The 19,913-nt window shown below is 45.6% G+C and overlaps 1 protein-coding gene across 1 annotated transcript in view; it reads left to right on the top strand.

Annotated features, from left to right (window-relative positions):
- LOC144752165 (ubiquitin carboxyl-terminal hydrolase 12-like) overlaps nt 1–19,913 on the top strand; it is a 268,084-nt gene that overhangs the window by 183,651 nt on the left and 64,520 nt on the right. The window contains exon 4 of the mRNA XM_078640092.1: nt 16,750–16,976. Coding sequence (XP_078496218.1) covers nt 16,750–16,976 — 227 coding nt within the window. The remainder of the gene's footprint in view (nt 1–16,749; nt 16,977–19,913) is intronic.

Raw genomic sequence — 19,913 nt, 5'->3', positions numbered from 1 at the left:
AATATTCTCAATTTCACGTCATATGAACTGAGCGTGTTACCCCACTTCAGCATCTGGACACACGCCGTGCATGTTATCTAAATAAACAACACAAGGGACTGATGCACGGTTCTGGTTATCGATATTCTTTGCACACACCATGCATGTTTTTTCATAGTCGACCACTGAGTTACCCACGACTACTATCCTTGCAATGACACAGTTCACACTGAATGCGGGAGAAGAGGGAGCACCATCTGTAAGACATAATCAGGTCACTTGAGGTTTGGCCTAATCTTCAATCCCCGTTTCATTTCACTTACACCGAGCACGAACTGAGTAACACCCAAGCAACATGTCAGATTTCTCTGATCACCCCAACGTTTTTGATGCAACCTGAAGGACTGGAATCTTTAAGGTCCAGCGGTGCCAGGGAACAACACCTGAAACCTTCGTAGGATACCTGTTCGGCGCACAAGTGACAGAGACACGGGACACTTCCTTCGGCGTCAAAGATCAGCGTTTATTACTGCAGGGATGCAAAAGTCATAGGAAGTACAACAGAGTGTAGGTTCCAAGAGCCTGCTTCAAATTGTAAATGTGGATCGCTCCTTTTTATACACGTTTTCAGCATTCAATAACGTAACGAACAAAAGGTTACAACTCAGTTCCCACAATAAACTTAAAAGGGCTTCATTCATGGTGTCGGAAACCCGGAACATAATCACAGTAACATTTGTCGGTTCCCAACTGTAAAAGCACATTATCCTGCTGTTATGCACATTCCACTCTAGTTGTAAAAGGACGAGAGCAAGAGACAGGAACAGGTGTAAGGAAGTCAGACAGAAGGAGTGTGGAGGTAATATCGGAAGCGCAATCCCAGGATCAAAGGATTTGAGCCGAGCGCATGCAAGGCTGGAACAATAGGCCAACGTGGGAAGATTACCCAGCTGATCCATCTGTCTCTGCCGTGTCATCCCCCAGTCTTGGGAATCACAGGGTCATGAAGCGGACATTTGCCTGTTTGCTGACTACGTGAGGGCAAGAAACAAAATGGATGCCGTATCTAAAATGGAACCCGAGGGTAAAAACGAAGAAACCTGTAAATAAGACGAACCCTTCTAAGTAGCGTATCGAAAATGCGTACACCTATTAATCTCGTCATTTACGGTTCATAGATACCACCCTCGCTAGCATCGTAATGGTTCTCATTGCTCCTCAGACGCTCCTTTTGCCCTCATGTAGGCAAGCACTAGTCGGAATCATAATCAATTTCGATATTCATCAGATCATTCAAGTGTTGCTGGAACATCATCTTATTCATCAATGTCTCGCCGGTAACAGATGGCCTTCTTATACACGTTGTAGCACAGAGGCCACATAAGGCAGGACCACACTGCACACAGAGACAACACGTGAACAGAAACAACCCCTATAATCATCAGAATTTTCCAACCCCAAGTTGACATCAGACCCCAAAACCATCCTAGAAGCGTCCAATCTCCCTCGTCCACGTGTATGGACTCCGAGATTTTATGCAACTTCGAGATGGCTTGGTAAACCGTTGGAGCGTTATCAGGTATGAAAATGCAGCAGCTCGAATGGATGACCTTACACACACCACCTCTGTCTGCTAGTACTACATCTAGAACCATACGGTTCTGTAGCGTCATAAGCCTATCTGCTTGAAGCTCTGCTGTCAGATTACCAAGGGCGCTTGCATTTATGTTAGCGGTTGCTTCCACTACACGAGTTAACTGTCTCAGATTCCTGCTATTGACCATAGGGCCCCAAAACGGTAGGAAACCCTTAAAGAAATCTCCTGCTTCTTGACCGGCAGTATCCTCTTTACTAACGACACCTCTCACAACTCTGGTTTTGTGATAATCTGAGGCAACAGTGAAAGTTGGAGGCAAAAGATTCGCGATATAGCAGGTACCCGAGAAGTCATGAGGTAACCACGTATATGCGCGATCATAACATACAAAATAGGTACCCTTGGCAGTCAGAAAGACAGGGGACGAGAGCATTGGTAAAACGTAAGTATCAACACAAGCACTCTTCCCAAGCTGAGCTCTCGGATTTCGACCAAGACCTTGCAGACAGAAATGCCCGAGATGAGGTACAATCCAGATTGGAGATGAGCTTTTAAACTGCCTATCATTCACTGATGTACTATACTCGACCTCACTCAGATCCTTATAAGCTCGCACCTCTTCCTCTGGGATAAGTGTTGCGTCAAAAATATCCCTATTTAAATCTGCAATTGCTATTGCCAAGGACTTGTGGTACGGGCCAGGACCAAGGTTTGCGGAGCGAGGCTCTCGATGGGGGTAGGAGTCTAGTGCACTACGGAACATGGTCTGGAATGCTCGAGCTGACCCTTGGGGGCTATAAGGAAGAACAAAATACGGGATACCCTTATCCATGGTATGTGGCATTAACCCACATACCCAACAATTGGTAGTGTTCATCACCAACTGATGCTGATGTAGAAGTTGAACAAAAGAATTGTTCATAAATTCGGCACGTCTGACCTGTTCATGTTGGGGCAGAAGATGAAAGGAATGTGGAGACATAGTGGAAACAGAATTTAAATCAAGAGAAGGAGGAGTAGGTAAAGTAGAAGGCAGCAATGATTGAAAACCAAAATATACTCCACCCACCAGCAGCATAGAAACAGTTAGGAACAACATAAAAACCTGTAACAAAAAACATTTTTTCCGAAATGTCTTGTGCAGTTTGGATCTTTGCGCCACCATTTTCTCAATTTCCAACAGCTTAGAAGACTCCATCTTCTAAAAAACCGTCCGTGACGTTCTTGACGCACTTCGTTCTGAGTAGCGATTGTCAATCCCCAGGAGTTCCCAGAAATCGACAAAAGTAATCGACCTAGTGTCAGATACCTGCTAAACAGGGGGAAGTACCCGCACGGCCCTACGGTTAACCCAGATGAAAAGGTTTTTAATCAAGAGTTCATTGAGTTCAATATACGCCTCCTAGCTGTAAGGAAAAAGGTACACAATATATATATATATATATATATATATATATATATATATATATATACACGTCCACAATTTTTATGGCAACAATAGAGGTGATGTAAATTCGAAAAAATAAAAATAATTTATTAGTCTGTTAACGCGGTCGAAGAAAGTATCGACTTCTTCCGGGGCGAGTCTGCTCTTCAAACAGTGGATCAGACGACAAAGGAGTGTTCGATTGTCCACGCAATTGTTCAGAACTTGAATTCTCCAATGTTGCTGAAAGAGGGTTAACTTCGGATGGTTCAACTGGGGTGTCGGGTCTTACTGTGTTATTTCCTACAAGCTGTGCGTCACTAAACGGCACATAATTTAGAGCGACGTCAGTTTCAGACGAGCCGAATCCTTTTCTGATCCAACTATCTGCTGGCAATGGGAGCGGAATTTTCTTGGTGTGGGTGGCATGCACCCAGTGTTTTCTCCCTTCCAGCCGAACCGCAGTCCTCGTTGCCAGCAACACCTGGTAAGGTCCCACGAACCTTGGCTCAAGATTTCGTTTTCGTCCAAAGTTGCGGTTAAGAACCCAATCACCTGGTTGGAGCCGATGACCAGGACCCTCTGTTTGTGTCGGTAGAGCCTCAAAGACCTGTTGATGAATCAAACTCAATTTAGCAGTCAGATCATAGAGATAGTCAATTAACATTGGGTATTCAAGTCTGTCAAATTCTTTAGGCCTCGGAACTCCCCAAATGTTCGCAGGACGGCCGAACACAATCTCATATGGGCTGAGCCCTACTCGAGAGTGCACAGTCGCTCTGGTCGATAGGAGAGCTAAAGGCAAAGCGTCGGGCCATGATAGACCAGTTGTTGCTTGGATTTTGGCAAGTTTCAGTTTCAGAGTGCCATTATATCTTTCCACTAAACCCGCAGACTGAGGATGATTAGCACTATGAAATTTCTGATTTATGCCAAGACCACGACATACACTCTTCATTACACTTCCCACAAACTCACTTCCGTTATCTGACCATACAATCCGTGGCATTCCATACCTGGGGAAATACTCTTTGAGTAGGACCTTTGCTGTGGACAGGGCAGTATTATCTTTTAGGGGGTAAGCCTCAATCCATCTGGAGAACGCACAAACTACAACCAAGACGAACTTTAAATTATTGCATCTCTCCATGTGGATAAAGTCTAACTCAATAATTTCAAAGGGACATGTGGGAGGAGCAAAATGACCACGTGGAGTGGGGGTGCCCTTGCCAGGATTATACATCAAACATACCATGCAATTCTTAACCACTCTCTCCGCACATTTAATAATTCCATCATTCTTCCATACGGGCGACAGCAATTTACATATGCCTTTTGTATTAATGTGTGATGTACCATGAGCCATAGTAACAACAGCAAGCACGTATGCATCTGGTAACATCCATCTCTGTTTTTCCGACAAATCAACCCAACATCCATTCTCGTCTAACTTTCCCGTACTTTCTTTCCACTGAGTCTTTTCCATCCCAGTAGCTTCATCCTGTATCTTCTTCACACTCTCAACTGTGTCCTCACACATACTAGTCTCCGCTGGCCATCTTACTGAATTCGCAACGTACATTCGATTTGTCAGATCTCTGGCCGTCTCCTTCGCAATCTCATCCGCAAACGCATTACCGCGGCCAACATCATCCGTCACCTTCCGATGCGCACTACATTTGATTATTGCCACCTCTTTAGGCAATGTAAGTGCGTCCAAAAGGTCATTCACAAGCTGTCCGTGCTGAATCTTCGTACCATGCGACGTCAAAAATCCTCTTTCTCTCCACAATCGACCAAAACTATGCGCCATACCAAAAGCATACTGGCTGTCTGTAAACACATTCACCCGCTTCCCTCTGGATAACACACACGCTCTCGTCAAGGCGATCAACTCAGCCGCTTGGGCCGAATTCTGACTCAATCTCGCAGATTCCACAACCGTACTCAATGTTACTACAGCATACGCAGTCGTCACATCACCATTTGGTAACTTAAAACATGAACCATCCACATACAAAGTACCATCGGGATCTACCAATGGAGTGTTTTTCAGGTCAATACGACCCTTCGTCTCCTCTTCAGTTCTCAAATAGCAATCATGTGGTGTTACATCACTTAATTCCATTTCGATCGGCAACAACATTGCTGGATTCAACACATTACACCGTTTTATCCGTATGTGACTTGCCAATAACGTCAACTCATATCCAGACAACCTTGCGCTCGTCAAATGTTGAGTTTTCGTTCGGTTCAAGAGAGTGTCGACTGCATGCGGGACCATCACCGTGAGCATATTATCCATGACCAGACCTGCGGACTGTCGAATGGACGCCGCAGCTGCCGCGGTTGCTCTCAAACAACTCGGCAAGGCTCTAGCTACTGGGTCTAAGGTCGAAGAAAAATATGCGCATGGACGCTGTTTGTCGCCAAATTGTTGTGTCAGAACACTCAACGCACAACCGTCCCTCTTGTGAACATAGAGTGTGAACGGCTTATTGTAATCAGGAGTACCCAACACAGGAGCCGAACACAACGCATCACGCAGTTCAGAAAAACTTTTCTGACACTCTTCAGTCCATGGCAAAGGAGATGAAACATCCTTGCACGTAAGGGCTATCAATGGTTTCGCCGACAATGAAAAATTTGGAATCCATTGTCTGCAGTATGACGTAATACCTAGAAAGGCACGTACATCTCTCTGAGTCTTTGGCACAGTCATTCGAGCAATCGCTGCAATTCTCTCTGGGGTCAACCTTCTCCCATCCTTTGACAGTAAGTGACCTAAGTAGGTTACTTCTTGACAACAATATTGTAGCTTAGAAGGTGACACCTTGTGATGTAAGTCACATAGGTGCTGCAACAATGATACTGTAGCGGTTCTGCAAATAGCCTCTGTATCAGCTGCCACTAATAGGTCATCAACGTATTGAACTAAGGCTGCGCCTGTCGGCAACACAAATGCATCAAGCTGACTTTTAAGTGCTTGGCTATAGATCGACGGACTTTCACAGTAGCCCTGAGGTGCGCGTTTAAATCTAAAACTGCGACCACCCAGTGAAAATCCGAATAGGTCTCTGCTTTCCTCAGCGATCGGAATACTAAAGAAAGCATTCTTTAGATCGATTACCGTGAACCAGGAGGCAGAAGCCGGAATCAGGGTCAACAAAGCCGTGATGTCAGGCACCACAGGAAACTGAGGAATCACAATTTTATTTACTTCTCGTAAATCAATTACAAAGCGGTACACAGGAGGTTTAGTTGGATCTGTGCGTTTCAAAATCGGTAACACAGGACTATTACACACATTGCCTCGAGTTTCTTCAATGACATCCTTTTCGATCAGGTCATAAATGATCGCTAATAGTGCTCGCTCACCATCAAAAGAGATACGATACTGTGGTATACGTGGGAAACGCACGTTCGATTTCAACTGGACCACATAAGGTGGGATGTCCAATAAGCCTACATCATTGGGACCCGTAGCCCATAACGACGCAGGAAGGGAACTCAATTCCGGTGGGAACTTATCAATTGATAAGTACATAGGAGAGATCGCTCTCTGACCTAATGTAAGCTCCACTCCCGCAGGAGAGCAGTACAAAGTCGCATATAACCGTTTTAACAAATCCAAGCCCAAAAGATTCTCACCACAACCAGTAGATAAAAGCAATGGGGCCTCTAACTCATGACGACCAATCGTAAGGGACAAAGGGCTAGAGACAGGATTGCTAACAGGGGCGCCAGAGAATCCAATGGAAACATTTGTTAAGCCGGACAAAGGTGCGCCAGGGAGTTTCGAGTGCATGATGGAACTTTTCGTCGCACCAGTGTCTAACAGAAAAGGCTCAACTACGCCAGATGTAGCAACTGCGACGTAAGGCCCACTCTGATCAACCGGAACTGATACTACTCCCTCTCTCTGTCGATGGCTGTCCTAGTAGCGGTTACCTGCATCAATCTCATGTTCGACGTAATAATCGTCCACATGATACTGTGCTGATTTATCGGACCTCACATTTCGTTGGTCAAAATAATTATTCGCGTCTGATGGGGTATGAGGGCGCTCATGATTTTGATTTTGAGGGGCACCGCGGCCTCTACCTCGGGGTGCTTGTTGAGGACCACCACGACCCCCTCGTGCTGACACACCGTTAAGCCGGTCACGCAAAGCTGGGCAATCATATTTTATATGGCCCTCTCTTCTACAATATGCACACTGATTATACCCAAGCGTAGATCTAAAGTCGGAGAAGTCAGATCGTGACTGCATCCTGGAAGATTGTAATTGTGGTCGATATTGCTGTTGAGAATCATTTTGATTTGATCGCGGAGGATACGATTGCTGTAACAAAACCTTCGTTTTAAGCTCCTTCGTTTTCTTGTCTGAACGATCACTTTCTTCCTTTTCCCTATTCTCATAGTATTGAGCTGTCGCTAATATTTGAGCAGTAGTTGAAACCGCCCAAGCACTCTCTGAATTTTTCAATTTGTTGCATAGTTCGGGCAACAAATTCAATACAAATTTATCAACAAATAACCGTTGGCCTCCCTCGGTGCCCATATCCTGACCACTATGATCGACAAATGCCTCTTCGAATCTGGTAAAGAAATCGGAGACACTCTCGTCCTTCTTTTGCTTACAAGCGGCTAATTTATCCCAATTTACCTTCATCGCTGGCATGAGCGTTTTCATAAGTGTAATAATTTTCTGAGGCAGATCGTAATTAACTGCTCAGGCTTAGCCCCACCAACTTGTCGTCCATCTGCCGCTATTAGTGTAGCCCAGTCACCACCTAACTCAACTAAATGATTCTCTTGGCGAATTTTCGCCCAAATCGGTTGTGGTACGACATTGCCAAACAGCATGTCGATGTCCGCAAGATTCATAATAGTAGCGTCTACCAGTTGAGACAACTCCTTATAATAACCTGCCGGATTCTTGCGTGGATCAGGTAAAGATTGTTTTACCTGCAAAACTTCTGATCGCTTCCATGGGAGGTGTATCCAAACTCTCTGAAAGTATGGCAGAATCACAGGATTAGCTTGCGGGTCACCTGGCATGTATACTGGCGGAACCTCTCTCATGGGATACTGACCAGAGTTCGTTCTCTGAGTATCGGAATCGTCATCAAACGACACTCGAGAAAACACTGTGTACCGTAAGGCTAATAATCGCTCTAATGCACGTCGTACATCTCCACCTACAATCATGCCGTTCGAAAATTGACTCTGAAGTTCAGTCATATCGGGCGGTACATTATCTAAATCATCATTGCACCATTCTTCTCTCAAAAAGTTACACATTTCTTCAAACACAAATCTCTGAGTGGGCTCATTAAACTGAGAAAACGTATCAAAGACCACGCGCGGCGGGTAGTTAACGGGGTGTCTTATCCATCTACGCGCCATAGTTACCAACGTGGCACTCTCCCTTCCACCAGGGATTTGACTGCGCCTCTGAGGAGTTTCAGAGACATCGGGTCGATATAACGATCCAGAAAGTGGGGAGTAAAGAGTAGCGAAAGTATTAGGGATACGATTACGAACGGAAGGAGAAAAAAGAACAGGAGCGACTACATTAGAAGTGAACGTAGGGACAACAGAGGTAGCCGGAATGGCTGAGGTAGCAGGAACAATTGACTGAGGAGGTACAGGCAAAGGAGCATTAGGAATAGGACCAGGTGGTAGGACAAACGCAGGACCAACAACAGGCTGACCAGCAGCCGCTGGAACTACCGGAGGAACTACAGGAGGAACTACCGGAGGAACTACCGGGGCTGTAGCACCCTGTGCATAATGAGGTGGTGATTTCATCAAATACGCTAACAGAGGATCCTCCTTCGAGTCCTCTTCTGTCTTATCAAGACTAGTTGGTAATACCTGATAACATTTGTCTATTCTCATGTGATGTAGTCTAGCAGAAACTTCTATTTCTTTTTCTTCTTTATCTCGCTGACATTGTTGTACAACTTGCATTATCGGGACGATACCTTCTTTACGATTCTTTTTAAGCTGTTTGATTTCTTTCTGTTTGGCCTCTTTACGCCACAACCGAAGGGAATCAAACATAGCTGGCCTAGCTTTTTTCTTAAATAATTTAGTTTCTAGATTATCTAAAATCTCCATTTCAAAACTTCCGTGTGGTGGCCAACTAAGGACACCATCCTTTCTCGTATAACGGACCCAATAGTCACTATATATAATGGGGCCCACACCATGTCGACTATAGAGCTCATATATCGGAGTTCCAACTGGAGGTATCGGACACGAGTCCTCCAACCGGGAGTCCTTGTTGCAACATTTGAACAAACCAATGAAACCACTACGGCTAGGCATCATGCACACTAACCAAGTATCAAACTTCAAGGGTTACCAAAGTACTAAATCTTCGTGAAAGACAAAACCCTCGGTTTTTGGCAATTGCAACTGTCAAATAACAACTAAAGACCAAAAACTAAGCACCACAAATGCAATGGAACCATGCAAACAACTAAGCACCAACAACTAAGGACTGGGAGCAACCCACAAATACTTAACTGAGAGCTCGATGGCGTCACCAGGAAGGCCCGTCTATCGTCTCGCCATACAAAGGACTACGCCAGGCACCAAAACAGGTTCACAGTCAGAGCATCGATCCGTTGCAGCCGTCAGGAGGCGGGAATCTTCGCGGAAAAAAATCTTCGGACCACTTATTTCTACAACAGGGTCGATGAAGCGGGGTGCACCTTTTCCTCGGAGATTTCACACGAAGTTCCTCGCAATCGTCAGGATTTGGACCGGTACAGCTGATGTCGCCCCGCGTTGGGCGCCAAACTGAAGGACTGGAATCTTTAAGGTCCAGCGGTGCCAGGGAACAACACCTGAAACCTTCGTAGGATACCTGTTCGGCGCACAAGTGACAGAGACACGGGACACTTCCTTCGGCGTCAAAGATCAGCGTTTATTACTGCAGGGATGCAAAAGTCATAGGAAGTACAACAGAGTGTAGGTTCCAAGAGCCTGCTTCAAATTGTAAATGTGGATCGCTCCTTTTTATACACGTTTTCAGCATTCAATAACGTAACGAACAAAAGGTTACAACTCAGTTCCCACTATAAACTTAAAAGGGCTTCATTCATGGTGTCGGAAACCCGGAACATAATCACAGTAACATTTGTCGGTTCCCAACTGTAAAAGCACATTATCCTGCTGTTATGCACATTCCACTCTAGTTGTAAAAGGACGAGAGCAAGAGACAGGAACAGGTGTAAGGAAGTCAGACAGAAGGAGAAGGAGTGTGGAGGTAATATCGGAAGCGCAATCCCAGGATCAAAGGATTTGAGCAGAGCGCATGCAAGGCTGGAACAATAGGCCAACGTGGGAAGATTACCCAGCTGAGCCATCTGTCTCTGCCGTGTCATCCCCCAGTCTTGGGAATCACAGGGTCATGAGGCGGACATTTGCCTGTTTGCTGACTACGTGAGGGCAAGAAACAAAATGGATGCCGTATCTAAAATGGAACCCGAGGGTAAAAACGAAGAAACCTGTAAATAAGACGAACCCTTCTAAGTAGCGTATCGAAAATGCGTACACCTATTAATCTCGTCATTTACGGTTCATAGATACCACCCTCGCTAGCATCGTAACGGTTCTCATTGCTCCTCAAACCACAGGGTCACTATCACTACTACTGAATGAATGCCACCACATATAACACCTGGTGATGGATATACTTTGCTAAATCTAGACAGCACGTTTCTCACTTCATTCAACTTATTTTTCAGAATAGAACCTCCCCTGAAGAACGGCCATTCCAGCCCGAATTGCTTAAGCATTATTTAACTTGGTGATTTGTTTTATTAATTGATCCATTGATCGACGTACATATGAAATGTTGCAATTTCATGAACGCCAATACACACCAATGAGAAAATTAATGAACGAATAAAAGCAATAGATAATTAAATGGAGTCACAGTGATTTTTAACCAAGATTGAATAATTGAATTACTTCCCAAGTGGGAATTCAGCAGTGCAAGTAGGGGACGCTTCCCTTGGGGCGGGGGGGCACTATCTCTAAATTATTTGGGCACGTTTTGATCAGAAAGCGATATCCTACTGCTCGCCCAGAACCTAACAAACAGTATCACCACAGATGCAAACCAGCCTAAATCTGTGTGTGTGAGCCATCTAAGCAGTTACACACTATGAGGAAAACTAGAACATACCTTACTATATCCTTTATAAAAGCACTAGCAGCCCGCCCCGATGTTGTCCGGGGCAGAAATAGAATGTGTGCAAAGGGTTGTAAGGGGGCAGCACTGCTGCAGGAGACGAGCAGCAGAGCGGTCAACACCGGGAGCAGCAGAGCCGGGGAAGGAGCGGACTGTAATCCGGAAGAACCGTGAGGGGCGGAGGAGGGAGCGCGGCTGAGAGTCGGGGGGAGCAGCGGGGCCGAGGACAGGCAGCGGACGATGCGGCTGAAGATGGGCTTCGTCCTGCGCAGTGTGCTGGTGATCGGCACGTTCCTGGGGCTGGTGCTGCTCTGGGCTTCCATGTCCCCCAAGGTGACGGACGAGTTCGGGGCCCATGTGGCCGGAGAGCGGGTGAGTGCAGCATGGCGACGCAGCGTAGGGGGCTCTGGGAAACCGGATCTTGGACCGCCGGAGAGCGTGTGAGTGCAGCATGGCGACGCAGCGAAGGGGGCTCTGGGAAACCGGATCTTGGACCGCCGGGCGCGCTGATGCCAGGCCCCCAGCGTTTGCACATGATATGATGGCACGAAGAGCGGAACGTACCACACGTCCCCAGTGTTTGTCACGCCCCCAGCACACATGCCCACAGCACAACGCATACACGCCCACAAGGAACTACTTTGCTGGCACGGGTCTTTTACCTTTTAAATGTATATGGTGGCCGTCTGCATAGCCTATGTCCTTCTGCTGCAACTGCCCTTTCCAACGCTGTATTGGGTGTTGTGATTGGTGCTGTGGTTACTGAGATTACCCGCCTCAAAGGTTTTATAATAGTAGTATAGATATAGATATAGGCATCACTAGCCCTAATGCCGTAATCATTGATTATGCCCATGGGTTCCACGTTGGATTCCCTAATCAGCAATATATAATGAATCCAGAATGCACCGGACAGGCAAGTTCTACACCTGAGCAGACAGGACCACGTTACGTTAGAATTTGTCCTCAGGTTGTACATATAAAAACGAGACCTCAAATCCAGAATGTATCCATTGTGATAACTTAACATTTCTAAACACATGTTTCGATGGGAGCTCTTTTTCCGTAGCTACATGCAAACTCTGGAAGATTCTCCCAAAGAGAAAAACTCTCATTAACTACCACCTAAAATTCAGGAAAGCAGTAAACCTATTCCCCAAACGTTGACTGAGGTGGCTGACAACATGCCTCACGGGTCCGTACATTTAGTGTGCAGAACTAACCCTTAGGCTTACACTTTATTCACCTGTTGTTCTTTCGCAATACGCTGCCGCGTGCCTGTGGGTCAAGTCTGTAGAACACCTGAAGGCCTCACTACACTCAGATGACAATTCCGCAAAGACCACTTTCCAGTCATGCTCTGCAGACACCGTAACTGCTTACCTGATCCACCAGGATATGAAGTGCTATAGAAATACCTCAAAACAATGCACGTTAAAATGCAGCTGTATAAGATCGTTGTATCCACTTTGCTTTACTTTCATTAGCAAGCCAGGAGCAGCTTGATTTAGAGTTGGCTATCCTGTGATATAGCTACATATCATGTTTTGGTTTCAATTAAGCAATTATTTGGCATTGTAGATTTAATCCTAAGTGATTTAGAGGCCCAAATAAAGATGACTCTCCTGCTAACCTCTAAAAACGACTTAGTAATGTAAATATATTTGGATCTACACGAAGTTAGTCATAATGCAAAATGCAGGTAAAGCCAGAGGCATGTTTTTAAAATTCCCTTTAGATCCTCAGGATAGAAAAGGACATAATCAGTTACAACATCCCTGGGGATTTAATTTCTTGACCTTGCACGTGGAGTTAAGTCTGATCGGTTTCAGAATTACCTTCCTTCTGTGTACATGCATCAGTCCGTAAGTTATCACACTTTGTTAGGCTAATCTTACATTAGAAAGGAAGTGAGTTGTTCATCCTGGTAAAAAAAGACTGATCCAAAGCTTCTTCAGTGCAATATTTATTCTCTACGAAATCCCTGTAAACAAGGCTTGAAGAGGTATAAGAAAGGTGGGTGGGAGGTCTCTAAACTTCGATAAGCATATCTATGATTCCTTCCCAAGAGTTAGGTTTGTGTAATTAAAGGCGTGACTTAAGATATGTAAACTAAAGTCCTGTGTTTCAGAAAGTGTAGCACCTGACTTCTATTTGAGGACCTCCCTTTGCGCGTTCTGCTATTGCATCCAGACATATTACACAATAACGGGCATGCAGTAAAACCAGCAAGACCTATTGGCCGGTTAGACTGGTTAGCAGTATCAGGTAAATAAGTAATACTTAAAATATTGTAGTGAATAATTGGAATTAAAAATGTTTAGATTCTAAAACACAAGACTATGATTTGAATACTATTGACATCTGTGGAAGGGTCAGCAGTTTTAAGAATTCCGGAAATCCTGTTCTCCTTTTCATACCACTTACCTCTGCAGCCTCTCAGAGAGGTACTTATGCCCTTTTTCTCCTCACATCTCTCTGAAATCCTCCATCTTCATATTTCATCACTTCCCTCTTCCTTTCCCTCCCATCTCCTTGACATAATTCCTTGCGTCTTGTTCACTTCACCAGCCCCCCTCACAAAGCACCCACTTGTAAGCATAGCATTTTTTTTTCTACTTAAGCCCTGTTAATATTTCCACAGCTTGCGCACCTCACCATTGCACTGTGCATAGAGGCCAAGGATTGGATGAGGATGTACTTCGAACATCTTTATTACCCACTGACGGGCACTGTGGGAACCTCGCTCTGCCTTCATTGATCTCAGTCGTGGCTCACTCAGAACCTGGGTTCACCAACATCTAGAGGCCGCCCTGTTCACAGTATCCAAAATACAAGATGAATATGCTGCATGAAAAAAACTGCAGACAACAGTATTCTTAGAAAGGGAATACTCTGAGGCGATTAAATTAAGTAAAACGTGTGAAATGTAAACAGGGACTGCCTCGCTGATTTGGGTTACCTCAATGGTTTTTACAGTCATTGGTGAGCAATGGATAAATGTTTTTCCCTGTAAAGATCATAAATACCGCTTCATAGTCCGGTTTTAATTGATGCCTGTTCAAGGATCCACTAGACCCCGCCCCACTTAAAGCCCCGCCTTTCGGCAGAGTGGGTGTGTCCCAACTTTACTTGCCGTGCCTGAAAGCACAAGCTACACCTCACCGATGAACCTGTGTGTGGCCAAAACGTGCCAAATTGCTTGTGGCCTGGTGGGTCGTTCCCGTCTTCTTCACGAGTGGAAGGATGAATGTAAGATGGATCACCGAGGCGTAGCTACCTGTGGTGCAGCCAGTGCAGTGGCACCAGGGCCCAGAGGATAGGGACGCAGTACGCCCTGCACCAGCTACAAGTTATTTATCAGGTCATCGGCACTGTTGTTATTTTGTGAGTGTTTGCGTGGGACCTGATAGATCAGTGTTTATTCTTGGCAGGGCAGGGGGGCGAGGGAGGTAGACGGCTAGAGGGCCAGTCACATGGCGCAGACCAGGGACGCAATGAAGCTTTTCATTTCACCTGTAAACTATCCACTTTCAATCTGTCTCACTCTCTCACCTGTCTTTCTATCTAGGTATACCTATCAGTCTATTACACCTATCTTTCTATCTATCTATAGCTAGTCCTATCTATCTACATTATATTTATTTACCTACACCTGTGTCGTGTAGTTCCTACTATTCTGGAGGATCTGCACGTTTGTTGGAGCCCATAAACAAGGGGTTTGGTGCCTGGACTGATTGCGGACACCCCCACAGGATATGTTGGCCTATAGACTAGCTAGCTCACAGTGCCACCGTAAGCCCCCCTAACCTTATCAGGGAGCGAATGGTTTCTGGCAACCACTGAACATGACATCCCTGACCCCTCAGGAATTGTGGAAACGGTACAGAACCTTTCCATCAATCACTCGTGCTCATTTATTCTCAGAGAGGTATACAGAGTGGGACGTTTTCAATATATTTATTGCACCAAAGTTATTCTTGTGTACAATACGTGTGCTGCAATGATTAAGAGACAGAAGCAGATGAAAGTGATTACAAGCACCAAAAGTGTTAATAGTAGATATGTTCTACTATTGTGCTAAAACAGTGTATATTTGCGGGCATATAAAACAAGGCCGTAATTGAGCATTGTCCTAGTATGCCAACCCTACTCGAAGTGTACCTAGAGTGTGTGTAGGTGTAGACCCAAGAATCCCGCCAATGGGCGATCCAACGCCATTACCTGATCCAACGCCATTACCTGATGGAAGAGAATGAAGGACCCTTTCTAGGTCACGAACTGGACACCCATCACGAGATGTCAGACCGCTGCGTGGTGAAGTCTCAGCATGCAGGGACCCTCATTGTCAGCTGAAGTGTCTCCCCTCCTAATCTATCAGGATGCTCATCCTTCATAATAGAAAGCAGCCTTGCGATGTGCTTATAGATTGTTATATGTTATGGAAATGTAAATAGCCCTGTTGCCCTGCGGATCTTGATCGAGATGAAATTTGTACATCGTGTGAGAAGAGACCTTGCAAATATGCGCTGAAGTTCGCTCCTGGAAAATAGTACAATTCCAAAAATAAGCTTGCTACATGGGAGTATCCCGGAAATATGACACCTGTGTCTGTCTGTCTGTCTGTCTGTCTGTCTGTCTGTCTGTCTGTCTGTCTATCTAACTATCTAACTATCTATCTATCTATCTATCTATCTATCTATCTATCTATCTATCTATCTATCTATCTATCTATCTATCTATCTCCTTCCCCCTCTCCCTCTACCTCTCCATCTTCCTCTGTATCTCTGTCCCTGTCCGTCTTTCCGCCTTTTTCTGTCTCTCTCCCTGTTGAGAGACACAAATGGGAGAGAAGGCTAGAAGAGCAGGGGCATAGCTATCAATGCTGCAGCAGGTGCAGTGCCACCAGGGCTCTGCGGGGGCCACCAAATCCCAATTATTGCTGCATTTTGGGACGCAGCCAGCAATTATAAGGCCATTTACCTGCTGGTACTGGGGTCCATGGCACCCTTACTTAGCCACTGATTGGTCCCTCAGAGTTCCAGTACTGGAACGGAAAAGTTATTAAATAGTGGTCCGGGGTCCGGTGGGAGATTTGTTCACATTTCACTGTGTGCCAAGTTGTTAATGTGTGTAGCGTAAATTGTGCAAGTGTGAGAAAACTAAAAATCTCTTAAGTTGTGTGTTATTTGTTACTGTCCCAAATACATGTCCCACGTCCCACTTATAAACTATGTTGGTCTGTGTACAACACGTGTTTGCAATGCTTCTGCTGCGGTGAAATGTTCTCTTTAAAGCAGTGTGTTGCTGCTTGGACCTAAGACTTTTGGTACACGAGACACCAAAAATAATTGAAAAATATATGCATAGATCAGCTTCTCTGCTGAAATGAAACTTTTCTTTTAATGAACTGACCGATGAATCGTCCTTACCTTGTATTGGGTGCCAAGAGTTTGATTCCTACATGCTGCATGTGCGTTGTCAGAAAGCTGCAGTCTAATGGGACATAACCTCTTTGTCTTCCATCCCCAGAGTTATTCGACAACTACATGCAGCAGGACGCGCACGAGTTCCTGAACTACCTGCTCAACACCATCGCCGACCTGCTGCAGGACGAGAAGAAGCAGGAGAAACAGAACGGCAAGCTACCAAACGGAAGCCTCCCGAGCGAGGAGCGCGACATTGCCGCCCTCACCTGGGTGCACGAGATCTTCCAAGGCACGCTGACCAATGAAACCCGGTGTCTGAACTGCGAAGCGGTACGTGCCGAGACCTCTCAGCGCATGGCGTGTTTAGAAACCATTCCTGGTCACAGCAATAGTGGAAACGAAAAGTGTCTGAAATGGTATTTCTAATAGGGGTGGGTGGAATTTGCGTAATCGCGCTACGCAAATCTCCGCGAACACGTGGAATTGCTTGTTCGCAATGCTTTTTTACTTTTCGTAATCGCTGTTTGCGTGCTCGGGGGGAAATATCTTGCAAACACGCATTTTGAGAACGCGAACAAGCAAAAAATTTCGCAGTCCTGGACGCGTAATTTTGGGGAATTCCGTGTTCTCTGTGGAACGCAAAATTACCCAAATTCCGCAAATTTCGCAAGCGGAACGGAATTTACCGCCCACGCCTAAATTCTAATAAATCCTCCTGCTCCTTTGCACTGGCAGTTCTTGGTTACTTGTGCAAAATGACTAGTTCACCGGAAGCTGTGTGTATATATAGCTTTATATCTGCACCTGTTTCCCTCCCGTTGGGCACTGGCCCCAACCTTGTACATCTCCCACTCACTGGGTGGATGGCAGTAGAGATGTACATTTTGTTTAATGAACTATACTTTTAATGCACTATGCATTTCATCTGCTAGAATTAATTGGTTATATTGTTTAATTACAAAATATGCTTCTCCCATGCTCTTTTTCCCTAGGGAAGGAGGGTGTTGCCTCATCAAGGACAACCTAGCGTGAAAAATATTCCTGCCTATTTCACAAATGTTTTTTTTTGTTTAACCAAATTTTCTTCATTTACAATAACAACAATACAAACAACAGTACCCTTCCCCCCAGTCCCACGCGGAATTCCAGATTGGACTAAACCCGAATGACGATCAGCCTCTCACCCAGTAGATGCAACATTACTGAGTCCAGAATAAGTCCACCACCAACCCCATATCTTGGCGTGCTTATGTGGTCAACCGCATGCCCAGCAAATGGGTTCCTCCAGTTTGGAGCACCAGTTCATCACCAAGTGCCAGCTCGCAATCATGGTAGGGTGTGTGGCATTCCAGTGACGTGCTATATGTTGCGTAGCGAACAACGTGTCCATACCCACCAAGTGCGCGCTCCCCTAGGTCCCCCAAGGACCTCCATGATTCCCAACAGTGCCAGTTATGGAGAAAGTTCCACTGGCCTCTCCAATTCCTCCACCAGTACCACACCAACAGAAGACCAATATTGCGCGATAATGAGACACGGCCACACCTCAATGTAAAAGTCTGCCCAGGGACCGCACATTGGGTACACTGCAAAGTAGGGCACTTACTCACCCTCCAGTGACGCACCGGTGTTAGATAAGTAGCATGCAGATAACGGAGTTGGGTAAGGTGCAGTCGGGAGGAGATGGCAAGCTCACGAGGAGCCATTTGCGTGTACCTCCAGTCTGCATCGTCAAAAGGGCAAACCCAGGGCTCCCATTTTTGTTTGAGAAGATCAAATTTGTTCTGGGAGTTAAAGACTAATGATTTATGTACTTGTGAAATCCATCCTTTGGCCATGGGGCCCTGAAGCAGTTTGGCTCAAGCAAGTTATACTCAGGGAGGATTAATAAGTTCCCCTCTGATGACAGTGAAGAGTGTGTCATAACTGTAACTGTACTTGTGAAACTATGTGTTGGAAAGTGTGAACTATGCTTGCAAATCTTGAAATGTTATAATGGACGTTCCCTACCGCACTTCGCCCAGGTGGGTAATACCAATGTTATCCATTTCTGGAAGCCTTCGAGGTGGAACGTCGTTGCCCCCTCCACAATGGGGTCTGTTGGGTGGTTTGCTTTTCCCACCGAAGTCGCCTCAGCACCATGCGCCATGTGGAGAACACCACCTTAGTGGGCTCAGGGAGGGAGCGGGGGAGAGGCCCTCTGTAAAGTAAATGGAGGACACTGTTCAAACCCAGAGCTCTAGTGTACAGGCCATGTCCTCCCCATCCCCCATTCATCCATTCATAAATAACCAGAAATTGCGAAGCCCAGTAATATAGTTAAATATAGGCCATACCCATGCCCCGTCTAAAGGCGATTGACAACACTTATCCTATGTGTAGGTAATTGGCTCTCTATATACTATACCAAAAGAGGTCAAGTGTGCAGAGAGTCCAGGGATCATCAGAGGCTTTATAGAGCCTAAACTAGATAATTCGAATGCTCTCTTTTGTGGTAGTGTGGACGAGCAATTAGGCTTATTAGCCTCTTCGATGCATCAGACGGCCCCTGGCCATTCGACGTCACGGTGGGCGTGTGCGGAGGACGGCCGGGGGCCGTCTGTTCAGCGCACGCATGGAATTCTTCCACTGGGAATTCCAGCCACGTCAAAGCGTTTAGGGGGCAGTGTTAAGCATCTGTTGTTCACACAGTGGCAATAAATGAGACACACACTCCATTAATAAATCCAAGACCAATTTATAAAAATAATACTTAGATATATTTATTTCGTAGAACCACAGAACTTCGTCCTAGGCAAATACTTTTTGCAATAGAAATACTTTCCAATCTTAAAAGAGGACACTGCAATTTTCAGACTTTGCAATGCTAACCTCTGGGAGGAAGAAAACATTCGGCATTCATGTAGGTAACATCGACTTACAATACCTGGAGGGGGTACTAGAGAGCACTGTTCACTGCCCTCCTGGAAAAATCTGCACTCTCTACGTGGCCATGGCCAATTCCACAACTGAAATCCTGCCTGAAGGTGAAGATTCCCACCTTGAGGTCCCGTGACCAGCAGGAAGGAGAGATGGTTTACTAAATTCAGCTTAAATCGGCTAGTTGTCGCAGTGGCGAGAGGCACTACAGTCTTGTTTATTTACGGGAAATGGGAGCTATTTCCCCCCCTGTTTTGTCTCTAGCGGAAGTGGGGTTAGAACCTAGTGAGAGAAAAGAGCTCTCTAAGGGAGGCGAACATCATCGACGTGCCCAGAGAGTCCACCACT

This window comes from Lissotriton helveticus, chromosome 4_2 (genome assembly GCF_964261635.1).
Source record: "Lissotriton helveticus chromosome 4_2, aLisHel1.1, whole genome shotgun sequence".
NCBI classification, from domain to species: Eukaryota; Metazoa; Chordata; class Amphibia; order Caudata; family Salamandridae; genus Lissotriton; species Lissotriton helveticus.
This window is presented reverse-complemented; position numbering and strand designations above follow the sequence as displayed.